Source organism: Oncorhynchus keta, chromosome 12, assembly GCF_023373465.1.
Source record: "Oncorhynchus keta strain PuntledgeMale-10-30-2019 chromosome 12, Oket_V2, whole genome shotgun sequence".
In the NCBI taxonomy this organism is placed as follows: domain Eukaryota; kingdom Metazoa; phylum Chordata; class Actinopteri; order Salmoniformes; family Salmonidae; genus Oncorhynchus; species Oncorhynchus keta.
The window spans coordinates 33,404,412-33,426,235 of NC_068432.1; the positions used below are offsets into that span (position 1 = coordinate 33,404,412).

The 21,824-nt window shown below is 42.1% G+C and overlaps 1 protein-coding gene across 11 annotated transcripts in view; it reads right to left on the bottom strand.

Moving 5' to 3' along the window:
• Window positions 1-21,824, bottom strand: part of LOC118375829 (AP2-associated protein kinase 1-like) — a 48,462-nt gene that overhangs the window by 20,397 nt on the left and 6,241 nt on the right. For all 11 annotated transcript variants that reach the window (XR_004823900.2, XR_004823899.2, XR_004823901.2 and 8 more), the window contains exons 2-8: window positions 8,164-8,282; window positions 7,806-7,914; window positions 5,355-5,497; window positions 4,703-4,824; window positions 2,923-3,004; window positions 2,402-2,534; window positions 79-182 (exon numbers count right to left, since the gene is read on the bottom strand). Coding sequence is in view for 8 of the 11 variants with exons in the window: in XM_035762447.2 (XP_035618340.1) it covers window positions 79-182; window positions 2,402-2,534; window positions 2,923-3,004; window positions 4,703-4,824; window positions 5,355-5,497; window positions 7,806-7,914; window positions 8,164-8,282 (812 nt within the window). In the remaining 3 variants the exon portion in view is untranslated. The remainder of the gene's footprint in view (window positions 1-78; window positions 183-2,401; window positions 2,535-2,922; window positions 3,005-4,702; window positions 4,825-5,354; window positions 5,498-7,805; window positions 7,915-8,163; window positions 8,283-21,824) is intronic.

The window sequence follows — 21,824 nt, forward strand, 5'->3', positions numbered from 1 at the left end:
GCAACTCAATAATAGGAAGGTGTTCCTAATGTTTTGTACACTCAGTGTAGACTTTCCGCAAAGCAGAAAAGGACTGACCTTAACATTCGGAACAGGGCAGTCCCGATGAGCGTGTTTAAAAGCAAAGTAGGACACCTGGTAGATGTCAGGTCTTTTGTCAGGGTCGGGCTCCAGCATGTACCCTGACAAACACCAACAGAATGAGAAGGAGAGGTGGAAATGAGAGAGAAAAAGTGAGACACCAATCAAACCACAACATAAGAGACAAAAGCAACACACTGACTATCCCACAATGGGTAGATTAAGCATGGTTGGATGAAGAGGTAACATGTTGTACAGAACTGATACTATATACACTAAGTGAACAAAAGTATGTGGACACCTGCTCATCGAACATCTCATTCCAAAATCATGGGCATTAATATGGAGATGGTCCCCCTTTGCTGCTATAACAGCCTCCACTCTTCTGGTTAAGGCTGTCCACTAGATTTTGGAACATTGCTGGGGGGACTTGCTTCCATTCAGCCACAATATCATTAGTGAGGTTGTGCACTAATGTTGAGCGATTAGGCCTGGCTCACAGTCGGCGTTCCAAATCATCCCAAAGGTGTTCAATGGGATTGAGGTCAGAGCTCTGTGTAGGCCAGTCAAGTTCTTCCACACCAATCACAACAAAACAGTTCTGTATAGACCTTGCTTTGTGCACGGGGGCATTGTCATGCTGAAACAGGAAAGGGCCTTCCCCAAACTGTTGCACCAAGTTAGAATCACACAATCGTCTAGAATAATTCAGAAATGTCAAGACAGTCTTGAAGAGGGTAAGACAAAACCTATTCCCCCTCAGGAGACTGAAAAGATTTGGCATGGGTCCTCAGATCCTCAAAAGGCTCTACAGGTGCACCATCAAGAGCATGGTTGCATCACTGGTTGCATCACTTCCTGGTATGGCAACTGCTTGGCCTCCGATCTCAAGGCACTACAGAGGGTAGTGCGAACGGCCCAGAACATCACCGGGGCCAAGCATCCTGCCATCCAGGACCTCTACACCAGGCGGTGTCAGAGGAAGGCCCTAAAAATTGTCAAAGAATCCAGGCACCCTAGTCAGAGACTGTTCTCTCTGCTACTGCACAGCAAGCAGTACCGGAGCGCCAAGTCTAGGTCCAAGAGGCATCTAAACAGCTTCTACCCCCAAGTAATGAGAATTCTTAACAAGACCGGTAAATAGTTAAATGGCTACCCAGACTATTTGCATTCCCCCCCTCGTTTACACTGCTGCTACTCTCTGTTGTTATCATCTATGCATAGTCACTTTAAAACGACTTCCTACATTTACATATTACCTCAACTAACCGGTGCCCCCCGCACATTGAATCTGTACCGATACACCCCTGTATATAGTCTCGCCATTGTTATTTTACTGCTGCTCTTTAATGACTTCTTACTAGTATTTCTTATTCTTATCCGTATTTTTTAAAACTGCATTGTTGGATAGGGCCTCGTAAGTAAGCATTTCACTGTAAGGTCTACACCAGTTGTATTCGGCGCATGTGACTAATCCAATTTGATTTAATTTTATACTGTAGCATTAAGATTTCCCTTCACCAGAACTAAGGGGCCTAGCCCGAACCATGAAGAACAGCCCCAGACCATTATTCCTCATCCACCAAAATGTACAGTTGGCACTACGCATTGGCGCAGGTAGCGTTCTCCTGGCATCGCCAAACCCAGATTAGTCCGTTGGACTGCCAGATGGTGGAGCATGACTCATCACTCCAGAGAATGCGTATCCACTGCCTCAATGTCGGCGAGCTTTACAACACTCCAGCCGACGCTCGGCATTGGGCATGGTGATCTTAGGCTTGTGTGCGGCTGCTCGGCCATGGAAACCCATTTCATGAGGCCCAGCTTTGTGCTGATGTTACATTCAGAGACAGTTTGGAACTAGGTAGTGAGTGTTGCAATGGAGGACAGACAATTTTTAAACACGATTCGCTTCAGCAGTCCCGTTCTGTGAGCTTGTGTTGCCTAGCGCTTCAAGGCTGAGCCATTGTTGCGCTTAAACGTTTCTAATTCACAATAACACAGCTTACAGCTCTTGCATGGCAAACATTTAACAAACTGACTTGTTGGAAAGGTGGCATCCTATGGCGGTGCCACGTTGAATGTCACTAAGCTCTTCAGTAAGGCCATTCTACTGCCAGTGTTTGTCTATGGAGATTGCATGGCTGTGTGCTCAATTTTATACCCGTCTGCAATGGGTGTGGCTAAAACAGCGGAATCCACAAATTTGAAGGGGTGTCCACATACTTTTGTAAATATAGTGTACTTCTAAAATATGTAATGGCACTGTAGAATCTACACTAATTTTCATAGCAGATACAGTGAGTGGTGGAACACTGACGGATGAGGCAGTGCAGGTCGTAGGAGTAGCGGGAATTGTCAGGAATGGTGAAACTGCCATCACAGATGGCCACCTGGCTCTCCCCAAAGGGTAGAGTGAAGTAGCACAGCTTATACAGCAAACAGCCCATTGCCTGGAGGGAGGGAGGGAACACACACACACCACACAAACACAATGCTCTTAACCTCTAGGCTACCTGCCTCAACACACACACACACTAATTAAGCTATATAAAATGTAGAACAAACATCCAAATGCCTTGAGAAACAAGATGGGAAAGGCTTCTCCATACAAATATGTCTTTTAAAATGTCCTACTGTACCAACTACCTGAGATTCCTATTGCCACTGGCCAAAGACTTGCTATACGTTTTCATTTAGTTTATTTATATTTTATAACATTTTCATGGGCATTCTGTGACAAATTGCTGAAAAGTGTATTGTAAAAAAGCACCATACAAATCAGAAGCTGGCACTGATAACATGACTAAAGCATAGAACTAAAATACAACATCCACTCACCCATATGTCAGCTTTAGTAGTGATAATCTTGCTGTTGTAGAGGTTAACCATCTCAGGAGCACGATATGACAGAGTGGTGTACCTTAGAGAGAACAGAACAAGGTCACAAACAGGAAGATGAACATCATAAGCTTTATCTAATGAACACTAATTTCCAAAAGGCTCGGCTCAGGTGGACTTTGAAAGGACTTTTCTATGGCTGTAAAATAAAATGTAAAAAAAAAAAATGAAATGGCAGGAAATGGTACGCATATACAGTTGAAGTCGTAAGTTTGGAGTCATTAAAACTAGTTTTCAACCACTTCACAAATTTCTTGTTAACAAACTATAGTTTGGCAAGTCGATAGATTATTTCACGTACAATACACTGTATCACAGTTGACTGTGCCTTTAAACAGCTTGGAGAATTCCAGAAAATTATGCCATGGCTTTAGAAGCTTCTGATAGGTTAATTGACATAATTTGAGTCAATTGGAGGTGTACCTGTGGATGTATTTCTTGGCCTTCCTTCAAACTCAGTGCCTGGTTGCTTGACATCATGGGAAAATCAAAACAAATCAACCAAGACCTAAGAAAAACAATTGTAGACCTCCACAACTGTGGTTCATCCTTGGGAGAGATTTCCAAATGCCTGAAGGTACCACGTTCATCTGTACAAACAATAGTAAGCAAGTATAAACACCATGGGACCACTCAGCCGTCATACCGCTCAGGAAGGAGACGCGTTCTGTCTCCTAGAGATGAACGTACTTTGGTGCGAAAAGTGCAACTCAATCCAAGAACAACAGCAAAGGACCTTGTGAAGATGCTGGAGGAAACAGGTACAAAAGTATCTATATCCACAGTAAAAACAAGTCCTATATCGACATAACCTGAAAGTTCGCTCAGCAAGGAAGAAGCCACTGCTCCAAAACCGCCATAAAAAAGCCAGACTACAGTTTGCACATGGGGACAAACATCGTACTTTTTGGAGAAATGTCCTTTGGTCTGATGAAACAAAAATAGAACTGTTTGGCCATAATGACCATCGTTATGTTTGGAGGAAAGAGGGGGAGGCTTGCAAGCCGAAGAACACCATCCCAACCGTGAAGCACAGGGTTGGCAAGATCATGTTGTGGGGGTGCTTTGCTGCAGGAGGGACTGGTGCACTTCACAAAATAGATGGCATCATGAGGTAGGAAAATTATGTGGATATATTGAAGCAACATCTCAAGACATCAATCAGGAAGTTGAAGCTTGGTCGCAAATGGGTCTTCCAAATGGGCAATGACCCCAAGCATACTTCCAAAGTTGTGGCAAAATGACTTAAGGACAACAAAGGCAAGGTATTGGAGTGGCCATCACAAAGCCCTGACCTCAATCCTATAGATAATTTGTGGGCAGAACTGAAAAAGCATGTGCGAGCAAGGAGACCTACAACCCTGACTCAGTTACACCAGCTCTGTCAGGAGGAATTCACCCAACTTATTATGGGAAGCTTGTGGAAAGCTACCCGAAACATTTGACCCAAATTAAATATTTAAAGGCAATGCTACCAAATACTAATTGAGTATATGTAAACTTCTGATCCACTGGGAATGCGATGAAAGAAATAAAAGCTGAAATAAATCATTTGCTCTACTATTATTCTGACATTTCACATTATTAAAATAAAGTGGTGATACTAACTGACCTAAGACAGGGAATCTTTACTAGGATTAAATGTCAGGAATTGTGAAAAACTGAGTTTAAATGTATTCGGCTAAGTTGTATGTAAACTTCTGACTGTCGGTTCACAAACTTTTTTATTTCCTCATCGACTACTGGCACTCCTTCGGTCTGTGGGTTCTGGAACTTATTGGTGGCGCTTCCGAAGTCACACAGCACGTAGTGACCCTTATCATGTAACAGGATGTTTTCCACCTGCAGAAACACAAAGGAGAAGAAGAGTCAAACAGAGCCAGAGAACTACAGAATGAGTCACGTAATGGTCATGCTATTTAAAAAATATATAATGTGAAATGGATAAAAAAATGTGTCTGCTGAACGGCATATATAAATACCGGTAACAGCTTGCCTATATAACAGCAAGACTAAGCCAATAAGAAGATGAGGAGAGAGGAACCAAGAGCAGAGAAGGGAGGTGGGAGAAAACACAGGAGAGGGTTCCTACAGATGTAGGATCTTAATTTGAGCCCGTTCGCTACAGCAGGAAAATAATCCTGCAGCAACAGTGAATTTTCATGTGAATTATAATTAATGGAATTTTTGGGGGGGGTTGATACATTTTTCGTAAGGGAAAATCATGTCTGAAATATCAAAGTGGAAATTTCAAATTTCAGAAGCTTTTTTAAACCTCAAATACACTATAAGTTTTACATTTCCCACATTGCAGGAAAGTTCTCCTGCAACTGGGTGATCAAATTAAAATCATACATCTGTCCTCCACATACCTTAAGGTCCCTGTGGATGATGGGTGTCTTGCCCTGGTGCAGTCGAGACACGGCGTCACACGTATCACAGAAGATCTGCAGTACCTCTGCCTCGGTGAAGCCTGTCTGCAGACGCTGGTTCATCAGGTTCACCACCTGGCCTCCTGCAAAGATACACCACACAATTTCATTACTGAACACACACTGGGAATGGAGCTTACAGCCACACTCAGTCACACCTATCTTGCACTCAGACTCAGTCTCTTGATAATCTAAAATGACCACTTCACAATAGGGGCCTCAGTGGTTGCACATGGTGTTATATAGCTGTGATGTGGAAGCTCACTGGGCTTGTGGAATATACCATATACCAGGGTGTTTCAAAATACCAATAATATGATTTTCAACATCGTAGTGGGCTGCTGGGGTGCATGCTGCTCCACTGCTTATAACTAACTATAAGTTAAGTAGAACTATAAAAAATCTAAGATGTCTCAAATAAATTACATCCAGCTCAGGGGCTCCAGCTATGCATTTGGTTTGCTAACTTGCTAGCTAAGTGGCTAAAAGTGTAACGCTCATTCCCTCAAAGATAAATATGAATCTGAACCATCACCCCTGATGTGACAAAACCGCAATTCATCAAAGGTCAACGGTGGGTTTGTGCCCATAGGCAAGTGAAGAGCACTTTTTGCCATTCCTGTCTGGTCCAGCGACGGTGGGTTTGTGCCCATAGACGACATTGTTGTCGGTGATGTCTGGTGAGGACCTGCCTTACAACAGGCCTACAAGCCGTCAGTCCAGCCTCTCTCAGCCCATTGCGGACAGTCTGAGCACGGATGGAGGGATTGTGCGTTCCTGGTGTAACTCGGGCAGTTATTGTTGCCATCCTGTACGTGTCGCGCAGGTGTGATGTTCGGATGCATCGATCCTGTGCATGTGTTGTTACATGTGGTCTGCCACTGCGAAGACGATTAGCTGTCTGTCCTGTCTCCCTGTAGCGCTGTCTTAGCAGTCTCACAGTACAGACATTGAAATGTATCGCCCTGGCCACATCTGTAGTCCTGCAGCATGCCTAAGGCACATTTACGCAGATGAGCAAGGGCCCTGGGCATCTTTCTTTTTTTTCCCAGAGTCAGTAGAAAGGCCTCTTTAGTGTCCTAAGTTTTCATAAATGTGACCTTAATTACCTACCGTCTGTAAGCTGTTAGTGTCTTAATGACGGTTCCACAGGTGCATGTTCATTAATTGTTTATTGAACAAGCATAAGAACCGTTTTAAAACCCTTTACAATGAAGATCTGTGAAGTTATTTGAATTTTTATGAATTATCTTTGAAAAACAGGGTCCTGAAAAGGGGATGTTTCTTTTTTTGCTGAGTTAAAATGCTTATATTTATTCGTTTTTTGTTGAAATAGCTCCCCTTGTGTGCACAATTGGTAAAATCGTACACCCCGGTATGGTACAGAAACAGTATGATGGTATGAAAATCGGGATAAAGCTCACTGAAGAAAATGCAGTCTGAGTAGTAGGATCTACTGTACAGTATATCAAACAGTGTATTATCAACATGTTGATAGATTTATAAAACCGTCTCTACAGTATGTATGGTCTTCAAGGTTGAGCCACAGAGATCAAATTAAATAAAAAATTGTCCAATACACAAAACTTAAAGAGCCAATTCATAACACATGTCTGAAATTATTAAAAAGTTGTGAGGTTGTCTTTCAATGAACACTTAAGTGTCCTCTTCATTGTGACAGTTCTCCCAAAGAGCGGAAAAGGTTAGGCTGCTCTATCATTCCATTATTAAGAGCAAATTATTCTGTGAATGAAAGAAAGAATGAAATATATGACCCCAGATTGGCCGTGCTTGACTAGCTGTTAGCGTGATACGTAAAGTTAGCCTTGGAGTGAAAGAGTGCTAGAAACCCCAATGTCACAATGAATAACAACACTCGCAAAAGAATGGCAACATTCACAGTTCAAAGGAAACACATATTTTTCTTAAAGGGGGTAGGTTTTTAGTTCACGCAGGCCTATTTTATTCATTCTTAGAACCGCAAGTTTGAACATACATTCACATCCTGGGAAAACAACCTGGTGCAGTACAGAAGTCAAATGAGTTGCAAAGATACAAAGACAGAAGTAAGAAATGTTTGATGTGAACAGTCCTGAAAAAAACAAGGCTTTGATTTAAAACAAGTATTTCCTAGAGATACGCTTAAACAATCACATTATCTACACCTTCACATTTTATGTGGAAAAACTGAACGGTTAAACACAACATTTAAAGAAATTCACCACCCCAGCCGTAGGCCTATATCTAGGACAGAATATAGTTAGACAGAAAGCGCCCTCATGTGGACTACAAGTGGAGTGACAGTGGCCCACCTTTATTTCTACCTTTCATAGTCACTTTTGAGGAATGAACTACACTTGATTGAACACAGATCCTTCAGTAAACACTCACCTTTACAGTAGTCCATGAGGATGAGCACTTCCCACACATCTCCTCCTCCACAAGTGGTGATACTAGAGTCCAGATAGCCAACAATGTTTTTATGGCCAACCAGGTCCTTCTGCGAGAGCACAAGGACAACCACATTACAATAAAAGACAGAGTGAACATTATCATGCCACTCAAATTCAAACTTTGTCTCCTGAGGATAATTTGGTTGGAAATCATTATTGCTGATACATAACATGCTGCAGTTTGTAGAGCTGCCTGTATGCGTGTCATGTATGTGTTTTCATGTGAGCAAAGGAGAGAACTAGACATAATAGCTCCCTTTTCAAGCATGCCGTGGGGTAATCCCACAGCAACTCACCATAATCTGGATCTCTCGCTTGCACACCTGCAGGTCGTGCTCATTGTTGACATACATCCTCTTGAGGGCACAGCGGAGCCCCTGGCTGGTTCGTACCAGGAACACAATTGCAAACCCCCCTGTGATATAGAGTGAATGAGACCAAATGAAATGTTCAGTGTTTGGAGGCAAGCAACCATTGGAAGTCTGAAGTAATAGAGAAAACTGAATATAAGAGATATTCCACGTCAGGAACAAATCACTTTCAAGTGTATTCAGGTATCAAGAACTGCTTGCATTTTGTATTTATATGGATGTGTGTGTATTTACTGTAATTTATGTAATTCAGGGCTCATCTGTAAAAGAGACCTTGGTCTCAGTATGACTGAGACCAAGGCTAGTATAGTAATTATTTACCTTTACTTAACTAGGGAAGTCAGTTAATTAAGAACAAATTCTTATTTACAATGACAGCCTTGGAACAGTGCCTTGTTCAGGGGAAGGGGAAGAAAGACAGCTCGGGGATTCGATCTAGCAACCTTTCGGTTACTGGCCCAACGCTCTAACCACTAGGTTACCTGCCGTCCAAATTACAGTAGTGGGATAAAAGACACCATGATAATGTTTTGGGGCTTGGAAACCCGATGATCTTTAAAAGGAGGCAAATCATTTGTAGGATTTTTATTTGGCATTAAGCATGTTTAAATCCAACCTTTTTATGTGAGTAAAGTACATCAGATAAAAAAAATGTCATGACAGGCCTAATGGAAACAGAACATTTTTCAGTAAACTTTCGAAATGTAGAGAGAACAAAATATGCTAGACAAGTTGGGATCTTTTTCTGTCAGTAAAATTAATTATGCGATAATTGTCAGTGAAAACACTAATGTGCAAATATTGATATAATAACCATCATAGCAAAGTAAACATGGAGTCATGCGATGACAGGAAAGCATGCAGTTTATTAAGCTATAGATGACAAATTATGAAGTTCACAGGGTGGTGAAAGTGCAAGGTGATGAGCTTGATACTCCTTTCCAATAAATATTGAGGTGCTTTATTCTGGTGACACGAAAACCGATGCTTGGCATATGACAAATAAAAATAAACTCGCTCCTTCGTCTATAAAATACTAATCTCATCATGTAAGCCAGGATGGGCAAAATGTGGCCCCCATTTTATAGGCTTGCAGACCAATATGACCAAAATAAGACCGTATTCAGACCGCTTGAATTTTTCAACATTTTGTTACATTACAGCTTTATTATAAAATAGATTAAATCATTTTTCCCCCTAGTCAATCTACTACACACAATACCCAAAATTGACAAAGCAAAACAGGTTAACAAATTATCAAATTTATATAAAAAATATATCATTAAGTCACATTTACATAAGTATTAAGACCCTTTACTCAGTACTTTGTTGAAGCACCTTAGACAGCGATTACAGCCTTGGGTATGACGCTACAAGATTGGCACACCTGTTTTTGGGGAGTTTCTCCCATTCTTCTCTGCAGATCCTCTCAAGCTCTGTCACATTGGATGAGGAGCATCGCTGCACAGCCAATTTCAGGTCTCTCCAGAGATGTTCGATTGGGTTCTGAAAAACATCCCCACAGCATGATGCTGCCACCACCATGCTTCACCGTAGGGATGGTGCCAGGTTTCCTCCAGACGTGGCGCTTGGCAATCAGGCCAAAGAGTTCCGTCTTGGTTTCATCAGACCAGAGAATCGTATTTCTCATGGTCTGAGAGTACTTTAGGTGCCTTTTGGAAAACTTCAAGGGGACTGCCATATGCATTGTACTAAGGAGTGGCTTCTGTCTGGCCACTACCATTAGTGTGTCCTGCATTGCATGTAATTGATGCGGTGCGTATCGTTGCTCCAATGTGTACCTAACCATGAACATCAATGCCCTTCTTAACATCAATACACAGAAGTATATATTTTTAAACCTGCATATTTAGCTAAAATATATCCAGGATAGCAGGCAATATTAATATTAACCCGGTGGAATTGTGTCACTTCTCTTGCATTCATTGCACGCAGAGTCAGTGTATATGCAACAGTTTGGGCCGCCTAATTTGTCAGAATGTTACGTAATTATGACATAACATTGAAGGTTGTGCAACGTAACAGGAATATTTAGACTAATGGATGCCACCCCTTAGATAAAATACAGAACGATTACGTATTTCACTGAAAGAATAAACTTCTTGTTTTCGAGCATGATAGTTTCCGGATTTGACCATATTAATGACCTAAGGCTCGTATTTCTGTGTGTTATTATGTTATAACTAAGTCTATGATTTGATAGAGCAGTCTGACTGATCGGTGGTAGGCAGCAGCAGGCTCGTAAGCATTCATTCAAACAGCACTTTCGTGCGTTTTGCCAGCAGCTCCTCGTTGTGCGTCAAGCATTGCGCTGTTTATGACTTCAAGCCTATCGACTCCCGGGATTAGGCTCGTGTAACTGATGTGAAATGGCTAGCTAGTTAGCGGGGTGCGCGCTAATAGCGTTTCAAACGTTACTCGCTCTGAGACTTGGAGTGGTTGTTCCCCTTGCTCTGCATGGGTAACGCTGCTTCAAGGGTGGCTGTTGTCGTTGTGTTCCTGGTTCGAGCCCATGGAGGAGCGAGGAGAGGTTAATGAAATACAAATGGTATAGAGAGAAATAGTCCTATAATTCCTATAATAACTACAACCTAAAACTTCTTACCTGGGAATATTGAAGACTCATGTTAAACCAGCTGTCATACGTTCTCATGTTCTGAGCAAGGAATTTAAACGTTAGCTTTCTTACATGGCACATATTACACTTTTACTTTCTTCTCCAACATTTTGTTTTTGCATTATTTAAACCAAATTGAACATGTTTCATTATTTATTTAAAGCTAAATTGATGTTATTGATGTATTATATTAAGTTTTCATTCAGTATTGTTGTAAATGTCATTATTACAAATACATTTTAAAATCGGCCGACTTATCGGTATCGGCTTTTTTTGGTCCTCCAATAATCGGTTTCGGCTTTTTTTGGTCCTCCAATAATCGTTATCGGCGTTGAAAAATCATAATCAGTCGTCCTCTAATCTGGTTTACATCCTTTACGTTGTGAAGAAAATATCAAGGATAAAGAGAATGTGTTTGTGACGATTAAGATTGTGATTTTAGTTCTCTAACAAGATCATAGTAAATTATCATACATTACCTCGTAACCAGAGAGCATGTCAGCATGACGGAAACTCCCCTTTTTACCCAAGGGTATAAAGGGTTCTGTTAAAAATTAACATATCAGACTAAAACAGACCACAGCTGTAGCGAAGTCTAGGATAGTCACTACCACAGAACGCAACACGAGGTTGAAGAAGACAAAAGAACCTCTAACAATCCAATGCTACGGTTGAGTAGCTGTATCTAAGTACTGTATCTAAGAAGATTCATTTTAGTAGGACCGGTTATTCTCTTCAAATCATCGTTGCCTGCACTGCTTTCATCACCACTCTGGGATCATCGACACGGCTGATTAGCCGTCCTCAGGAGACCACTCTTCTAGAACGAGTGCAAGTAAACAGACAACTAAGAAGAAGGACATTGTGACCTCTTGTGGGCAATCAGAGAAGAAGAAGGCCATCCGAAATAGGGCCCAATCAAACCCTTCTCAATTTACGTAAATAATGCACGTAAATACATGCATTACTTCTTCCCCAAAAGAGCGGCCTTTCAGCGCAAGGTATTAGGACTACTGTAAGTGTAGTTTGCAAATGTATCCAAGTGTTGCTTCTCTTTCTCGCTTTCTCTCTCTAACTCTCCATCTTGTGTAACAAGTGTCATATTGTGTTAGTCTATTAGGGACCTGTTGTCATTGCATTGAGTTTCTAATCGATAAGCTATACCGTGTGTGTATCCTATGTTATCATTTAGTTTCTTAGTAAATAAATAATCAAATCAATTTGTGTGGTATAGAATGATCAGTGAGACTCAGATTTCTGCAGATTCACGAAGTCTGCGATGTTCAAAAGGAGACTGATATGAGGAAATTATTAATTAGTGACTTGATTTGTATTGTATTTTATATTTATTTTCAATTCCAGGCCCCCGTCCCCACAGGAGAGCTTTTGCCTCTTGGTAGGCCGTCATTGTAAATAAGATTTTTTTCTTAACTGACTTGTCTAGTTAAATAAAAAAACAAGTTAATTCGGGAGACGGTAACCTGTTAAACAAACTTTTTCCGTGGTGCCCCAATTTCCTAATGAGTTCATTGTTATGTGATGAATTTAATCTAATAACAACTAAACATAGTTAATTATTCGATGAATAACAGTCATCACATTAATGATAGTCACATCATGACATACCTTATTTGCATAAGTATTCAGACCAGTGGTGTAGCTTCAGCCGGGGCAGCCAGTGCGGTCGCACCAGGGTGATATCAAAATTTGTTAAATTGGATTCCTTTTTCAAATGCAGTTCAAGTGCAGCCATTGCTAGCACAAGCAATGTAGCGGGACCAGAAGAGGATGTAGGTTTATCGTCGCCAGCAGCAGCTTTTAGCGGGTCAAGTGAGCCAATGCCAAGCTGTTCCATCGTGCCAGAAAAAGCAACTTTGACAGAGGAGGATACAGGTTGTCAGGTATCGGTGGATACGACCCTGAGCACAAGCCAGGTCGGACAAGCGGGCGGGGAGGAGCAGGGCGAGGATAGAATCGTGGCGGCTGAGGAAACAGGTGGAAGTGGGACAGACGGCCTTTTTACCTATCCAACTGATGGGACATTATGCAACAAATGTGGAAAAGTTAAACGGCATGTTATTGCATTAGGCTCGTGTAAGCCTGCTGGCCCATTCCCAAGAGTTGACGAAAGGCAGTGTTTTTCCAAGTCATATTACACCACTACAACCAAGGCTGGAATCAAATTATCACGTACATGGCTATGTTATTCGGTCAAGCTAGATTGCGCGTATTGTCAACCTTTCTGCCTGTTTGGAGATCGGAGTGCCCTTTTCTTCTCTGTTGCGTGGGTGAATGGGGTGAGAGATTGGCGCCATCTAACATCCATACTAGCATGTCATGAGACATCCCAAATTCACATGGGTGCCTGTTTGGTATATGAGTAATGAAGCTCAATGGCACTATTGATGCAGAAATGGAGAGAGGCGTGGGGTAATGCAGACAATTTCTGGCGACAGATGTTGGAGCGCGTAGTTAATGTAACTCTCACACTTGCATCATGTAATTGGCGTTCAGAGGGCACCGTGGAAAGCTGGGGCAGGCCAACAGTGGGAATTTTCTCAGTATAATTGAACTGCTGTCATTTTACAACCCAGTTCTGAATATCATCAACCATGTGTAGTTAACTAGTGATTATGGTTAATTGATTGTTTTTTTATAAAATAATTTAAATGCTAGCTAGCAACTTACCTTGGCTTACTGCATTCGTGTAACAGGCAGTCTCCTCGTGGAGTGCAATGAGAGGCAGATGGTTAGAGTGTTGGGCTAGTTAACTGTAAGGTTGCAAGACTGAATCCCCCGAGCTGACAAGGTGAAAATAAGAATGTGTTCTTAACTGACTTGCCTAGTTAAATAAAGATTAAATAAAGGTGTAAAAAAAATACAAAAAATAATCCGCCAAATCGGTGTCCAAAAATACCCTAATTAATCGGCCATTCCGATTAATCAGTCGACCTCTAAACCAGATGTACACAGTGTAAAAACTCTTCAAGTAATGTAATTGCAATGTTTTGTTATAATGCCTTTATGACAATTTTAATGACATCACAAAATAGACTAATTTCCATATTTAAGGCTGTAACGTGACAAAATGTGGAAAAAAGGAAGGGGTCTGAATACTTGTATATACAGTGGCTTGCGAAAGTATTCACCCATGGCATTTTTCCTATTTTGTTAAAACCTGGAATTAAAATTTATATTTTTGGGGGATTTGTATCATTTGATTTACAAAGTGTTTACCACTTTGAAGATGCAATATAGTTTTAATTGTTTAACAAACAACAAATAACAACAAAAATGAAAACTTAAGCATGCATAACTATTCGTGCGTGCATAACGCCCCAAAAGGGAATACTTTTTGCAGCAATTACAGCTGCAAGTCTCTTGGGGTATGTCGCTATAAGCTTGGCACATGTAGCCACTGTGATTTTTGCCCATTCCTCAAGGCTAAACTGCTCCAGCTCCTTCAAGATGGATGGGTTCCGCTGGTGTACATCAATCTTTAAGTCATACCACAGATTCTCAATTGGATTGAGGTCTGGGCTTTGACTGGCCATTCCAAGACATTTAAATGTTTCCCCTTAAACCACTCAAGTGTTGTTTTAGCAGTATGCTTAGGGTCATTGTCCTGCTGGAAGGTGAACCTCCGTCCCAGTCTCAAATGTCTGGAAGACTGAAACAGGTTTCCCTCAACAATTTCCCTGTATTTAGTCATCTGACCAGAGCACCTTCTTCCATATGTTTGGGGAGTCTCCCACATGCCTTTTGGAAAACACCAAACGGGTTTGCTTATTTTTTACTTTAAGCAAAGGCTTTTTTCTGGCCTCTCTTCCGTAAAGCCCAGCTCTGTGGAGTGTTTGGCTTAAAGTGGCTCTATGGACAGATACTCCAATCACCGCTGTGGAGCTTTGCAACTCCTTCAGGGTTATCTTTGGTTTCTTTGTTGCCTCTCTGATTAATTCCATCCTTGCCCAGTCCGTGAGTTTTGGTGGGCGGCCCTCTCTTGGCAGGTTTGTTGTGGTGTCATATTCTTTCCATGATTTATAATGGATTTAATGGTGCTCCGTGGGATGTTCAAAGTTTTGGATCTTTTTTTATAACCCAACCCTGATCTGTACTTCACAACTTGGTGGTGCCCCTTGTTTAATGGTGTTCCATTGTCTGGGGCATTTTAGGGCAGGTGTATATATACTAAGATCCTGTGGAAAATCATGTGACACTTAAATGAAGTCCACCTGTGTGCAATCTAACTAATTATGTGACTTCTGAAGGTAATTGTTTGGACCAGATCTTATTTAGGGGCTTCATAGCAAAGAGATTGAATACATATGCCCGCACCACTTTTCCATTATTATTTTTTTGTGCATTTTTTTATTTAAAAACAAAAATTCAGTTCACCAATTTGGACTATTTTGTGTATGTCAATTACATGAAATCGAAATAAAAATCAATTCAAATGGACTCAGTCGGGATCTCAACTTACTGTTGAGAGTTAGAATAATCGAATACACAATTTCCACATTTGGTTGTGCATTAGCAGTCACTCAATTAGCCCACGTCAGCTAAATGTTTTTAGATTGATAAGTTAGTCTAACGGCCAGCTATCTAAACTAGTAAGCATGGTCGAACTACTGACCGGGGTAGGGCCTATTTGATCATTGGTTATCATATTGAAAACTTCAAACATTTGCCTCCACCCTATGGCAAAATGTGTAGAATTGCAGGAAATTAGTTAGAAAATAGCTACATTCTCTCTACGCCCAATGGCAAAATGCACAGAAAAAGTACAAATGTTTTGCTCGCAAGCTGAGGTGTATGGATGTGGGTATGTACACCCAGGAGCCACTGCAGCCCTGCATGATGAGTTCCGTTACACATCCCTGATTTAGGCTGTATGTGCGCACTAGCCAACATTGCACAAATAGCAGAGTGGGCACCAGAGTGGGTACACTCGCTTATTAACACAACTTGGCGCCAGAGGAGATGGCCGCCGTTTTACTGTCTCATAACCAATTGTGCTATTATGTGGGTATTTTCGCGATATTTGTAAATTATTTTGAACATAATGTTTCTGCAACCGTATCTTATGGAAGAAAAGAGCTTCTGGATATCAGGACAGCGATCACTCACCTCGGATTAGACAAAGATTTCTTCAACAACAAAAACAACAACAAGCAGGACTCACACGATATTCTCCAAACACCCCACAGGGCAGACATAGCAATTATTCACAAAAGGAAGTGACGCAGAGGACGAAGAGCCGGATGCCTCGTCTGGACCCGCAGAAGCCAACTAGGAAAGCTGCCGTTACTGTCAATATTACTCGCCAACGTGAAATCATTGGACAATAGTCTAGAAGAGGTACGATCACGAATATCCTACCAACGGGACATAAAAAACTGTAATATCCTATGCTTCACGGAATCGTGGCTGAATGACGACGTGGATATTCAGCTAGCGGGATACACGCTGCACCGGCAGGATAGAACAACACACTCCGGTAAAATGAGGGGGGGCGGTCTGTGCATAATTGTAAACAACAGCTGGTGCACGAAATCTAAGGAAGTCTCTAGATTTTGCTCGCCTGAAGAAGAGTATATTGTGATAAACTGCAGGCCACACCACTTGCCTAGAGGGTTCTCAGCTATACTTTTCGTGGCTGTTTATTTACCACCACAGACAGATGCTGGCACTAAGACCACACTCAGTCAGCTGTATAAGGAAATAAGCAAACGGGAAACCACTCACCCAGAGGTGGCACTCCTAGTGGCTGGAGACTTTAATGCAGGGAAACTTAAATCAGTTCTACCAAATCTCTATCAACATGTTAAATGTGCAACCAGAGGGGGAAAAATTTCTAGATCACATGTACTCCACACACAGAGACGCGTACAAAGCTCTCCCTCGTCCTCCATTTGGTAAATCTGACCACAACTCTATCCTCCTGATTCCTGCTTACAAGCAAAAATAAAAGCAGGAAGCACCAGTGACTCGGTCTATAAAAAAATTGTCAGATGAAGCAGATGCTAAACTACAGGACTGCTTTGCTATCACAGACAGGAACATGTTCCGGGATTCTTCAGATGACATTGAGGAATACACCACATCAGTCACTGGCATTATCAATAAGTGCATTGAGGACGTCGTCCCCACAGTAACTGTACGTACATACCCCAACCAGAAGCCATGGATTACAGACAACATTCGCTAAAGGGTAGAGCTGCCGCTTTCAAGATGTGGGACTCTAACCAGGAAGCTTACAAGAAATCCCGCTATGCCCTGCGACGAACCACCAAACAGGTAAAGCGTCAATACAGGGCTAAGATTGAATCGGCTCCGACGCTCGACGGGGCTTGCAAACTATTACAGACTGATTTCGCTCGCTGCCAGACGAGCGAAATCAGTTCTATGCTCACTTTGAGGCAAACAACAAGGAGGCATGCATGAGAGCATCAGCTGTTCCAGACGACTGTGTGATCACGCTCTCCGTAGCCAACGTGAGGAAGACCTTTCAACAGGTCAAAATACACAAGGCTGCGGGGCCAGACGGATTACCAGGACGTGTGCTCCGGCCATGTGCTGACCAACTGGCAGGTGTCTTCACTGACATTTTCAACATGTCCCTGATTGAGTCTGTAATACCAACATGCTTCAAGCAGACCACTATAGTCCCTGTGCCCAACAACACAAAGGCAACCTGCCTAAATGACTACAGACCCGTAGCACTCACGTCCGTAGCCATGAAGTGCTTTGAAAGGCTGGTAATGGCGCACATCAACACCATTATCCCAGAAACCCTAGACCCACTCCAATTTGCATTCCACCCAAACATATCCACAGATGATGCAATTTCTATTGCACTCCACACTGCCCTTTCCCACCTGGACAAAAGGAACACTTATGTGAGAATGCTGTTGTTACGGATACAGGTATCCTGTGTGTGTGTGTGTGTGTGTGTGTGTGTGTGTGTGTGTGTGTGTGTGTGTGTGTGTGTGTGTGTGTGTGTGTGTGTGTGTGTGTGTGTGTGTGTGTGTGTGTGTGTGTGTGTATCCTGTGTTGTTTTCTCTCCTTCTCTCCTCACAGGTGAAAATCATCACTCCCCAGTCAGTCACCAATCCAATCATCAATCAGAAGACACACCTTCTCCTGTTTCCTACCCAATCACAGTTCCTTTCCCTTGGTTTAAAAACCCCATCAGTTGTTTGCTCTAGAGCTCAATCTCTCTGTAAATGCCATGTCTGTAGGTCTCTGTGTTTCACTCTCTCTTTGTGTATTAACCTCTCTTTTGTTTGAGCACTTCCATAGCACTTTGTCATCACCTGTGAGTATTGTTTTGGTTATGGTGTTTGTTTGATTGCTGGTGGGAAAAGGGGAAACCAAGACAAGTCGCCCATGGGCATACACTACCCGTAGGTAGACTTTGTTAAATACACTAGTTAGAACTGGGTGGACCACCCACTGTATTTTTGGTTAGTTAGTTAACTGTTGTTAAAATAGGCTAGTCGAGCTTAGGTTTTTTAAAAATAATTATTGTTTCTTTCCTTGGGTCCAGCTCAGCCCCTTTTCCTGCTCCCCCCCATTACCGTGTATTTTCAAATAAACCTTGAGTTTGACGGTAGATTTCAGTTGTCCTAGTTATTTCGTTCACACTTTTACTTTGTCAGTATTATAATTTGCATGAGTTGTGTTACGGGTCTCATTCCCATCCCCCCTAGACTGTCGGGCCAAAAGGGATTCGTAACAGCTGTTCATTGACTACAGTTCAGCGTTCAACACCATAGTACCCTCAAAGCTCATCACCAAACTAAGGAACCTGGGACTAAACACCTCCCTCTGCAACTGGATCCTGGACTTCCTGACAGGCCACCCCCAGGTAGTGAGGGTGGGTAGCAACACATCTGCCACACTGATCCTCAACACAGGAGCTCCCCAGGGGTGCGTGCTCAGTCCCCTCCTGTACTCCCCGTTCACCCACGACTGCATGGCCAGGGACGACTCCCAACACCATCATTAAGTTTGTTGACGACACAACAGTGGTAGGCCTGATCACCGATAACGACAAGACAGCCTATAGGGAGGTCAGAGACCTGGCTGGGTGGTGCCAGAATAACAACCTATCCCTCAACGTAACCATGACTAAGGAGATGATTGTGGACTACAGGAAAAGGAGCACCGAGCATGTCCCCATTCTCATCGACGGGGCTGTAGTGGAGCAGGTTGAGAGCTTCAAATTCCTTGGTGTCCACATCATCAACAAACTAGATTGGTCCAAACACACCAAGACAGTCGTGAAGAGGGCATGACAAAGCCTATTCCCCCTCAGGAAACTAAAAAGATTTGGCATGGGTCCTGAGATCCTCAAACGGTTCTACAGCTGCATCATCGAGAGCATCCTGACCGGATGCATCACTGCCTGGTACGGCAATTGCTCGGCCCCCGACCGCAAGGCCCTTCAGAGGGTAGTGCGTACGGCCCAGTATATCACTGGGGCAAAGCTGCCTGCCATCCAGGACCTCTACACCAGGCGGTGTCAGAGGAAGGCCCGAAAAATTGTCAAAGACCCCAGTCATAGACTGTTCTCTCTACTACCGCATGGCAAGCGGTACCAGAATGCCAAGTCTAGGACAAAAAGGCTTCTCAACAGTTTTTACCCCCAAGCCATAAGACTCCTGAACAGGTAACCAAATGGTTTCCTGGACTATTTGCATTGTGTGCCCCTCCCAACCCCTCTTTTACGCTGCTGCTACTCTCTGTTCATCATATATGCATAGTCGACTGATTATGATTTTTCAAAGCCGATACTGATTATTGGAGGACCAAAAAAGCAGATACTGATATTTTTACATTTGTAATAATGACAATTACAACAATACTGAATGAATACTTATTTTAACTTAATATAATACATCAACAAAAATCAATTTAGCCTCAAATAAATAATGAAACATGTTCAATTTGGTTTAAATAATGCAAAAGCAAAGTGTTGGAGAAGTAAAAGTGCAATATGTGCCATGTAAAAAAGCTAACGTTTGAGTTCCTTGCTCAGAACATGAGAACATATGAAAATTGGTCGTTCCTTTTAACATGAGACTTCAATATTCCAAGGTAAGAGGTTTTAGGTTGTAGTTAATATAGCATTTATAGGACTATTTCTCTCTCTACCACTTGTATTTCATATACCTTTGACTATTGGATGTTCTTATAGGTACTATAGTATTGCCAGTGTAACAGTATACCTTCCGTCCCTCTCCTTGCCCCTACCTGGGCTCGAACCAGGAACACATCGACAACAGCCACACTCGAAGCAGCGTTACCCATCGCTCCACAAAAGCCACAGCCCTTGCAGAGCAAGGGAAATAACTCATCTAAGTTTCAGACCGAGTGATGTTTGAAACGCTATTAGCGCACACCCAGCTAACTAGCTAGCCATTTCACATCGGTTACACCAGCCATTAGGCTGATAGGCTTGAAGTCATAAACAGCGCTGTGCTTGCAAAAAGCTGCTGTCAAAACGCACTAAAGTGCTGTTTGAATGAATGCTTACGAGTCTGCTGGTGCCTACCATCGCTCAGTCAGACTGCTCTATCACATCAAAGACTTAATTATAACATAATAACACACAGAAATACAAACCTTAAGGTCATTAATATGGTCGAATCCGGAAACTATAATGTCGAAAACAAAACGTTTATTTCAGAGAAATACGGAACCGTTCGGTATTTCATCTAACGGGTGGCATCCCTAAGTCTAAATATCCTTGTTACATTGCACAACCTTCAATGTTATGTCATAATTTCGTAACATTCTGGCAAATTAGTTCGCAATGAGCCAGGCTGCCCCAACTGTTGCATATACCCTGCAATGAACGCAAGAGAAATGAGACAATTTCAACTGGATAATATTGCCTGCTAACCTGGATTTCTTTTAGCTAAATATGCAGGTTTAAAAATATATACTTCTGTGTATTGATTTTAAGAAAGGCATTGGTGTTTATGGTCAGGTACAGTCGTCCAACGATTGTGCTTTGTTCGCAAATCTGCTGTTGTTAAATCAATCCCCAGCGTTGCATCGATTATATCCAACGCAGGACACGCTAGATAAACGATTAATATCATCATGTGTAGTTAACTAGTGATTATGATTAATTGATTGTTTTTTATAAGATAAGTTTAATGCCAGTTAGCAACTTACCTTGGCTTCTACTGCATTCACGTAACAAGCAGTCTCCTCGTGGAGTGCAATGAGAGGCAGGTGGTTAGAACGTTGGACTAGTTAACTGTAAGGTTGCAAGATTGAATCCCCCGAGCTGACAAGGTGAAAATTTGTCGTTCTGAACAAGGCAGTTAACCCACCGTTCATAGATTGTCACTGAAAATGAGAATGTGTTCTTAACTGACTTGCCTAGTTAAATCAAGGTGTATGTATGTATGTATGTATGTATGTATATATGTATATATGTGTATGTGTGTGTGTGTAAAAAAAACAATCTGCTAAATCGGCGCCCAAAAATACCGATTTCCGATTCTATGAAAACATGAAATCGGCCCTAATTAATCGACCATTCTGATTAATCGGTCGCCTCGTACATACTACCTAAATTGGCCCGACTTACCAGTGCTCTCGCACATTGGTTAACCGGGCTATCTGCATTGTGTCCCACCACCCGCCAACTCCTCTTTTTACACTTCTGCTACTCTCTGTTTATCATATATGCATAGTCACTTTAACGATACCAACATGTACTTACTACCTCAAAAAGGCTGACTAACAGGTGTCTGTATATAGCCTTGCTACTCTTTTTTCAAATGCCTTTTTACCGTTGTTTTATTTCTGTACTTACCTACACACCCAACTTTTTTTCTTTTTTTGCACCATTGTTTAGAGCCTGCAAGTAAGCATTTCACTGTGAGGTTGTAATCGCGCATGTGTTGTATTAGGAGGACGTGACAAC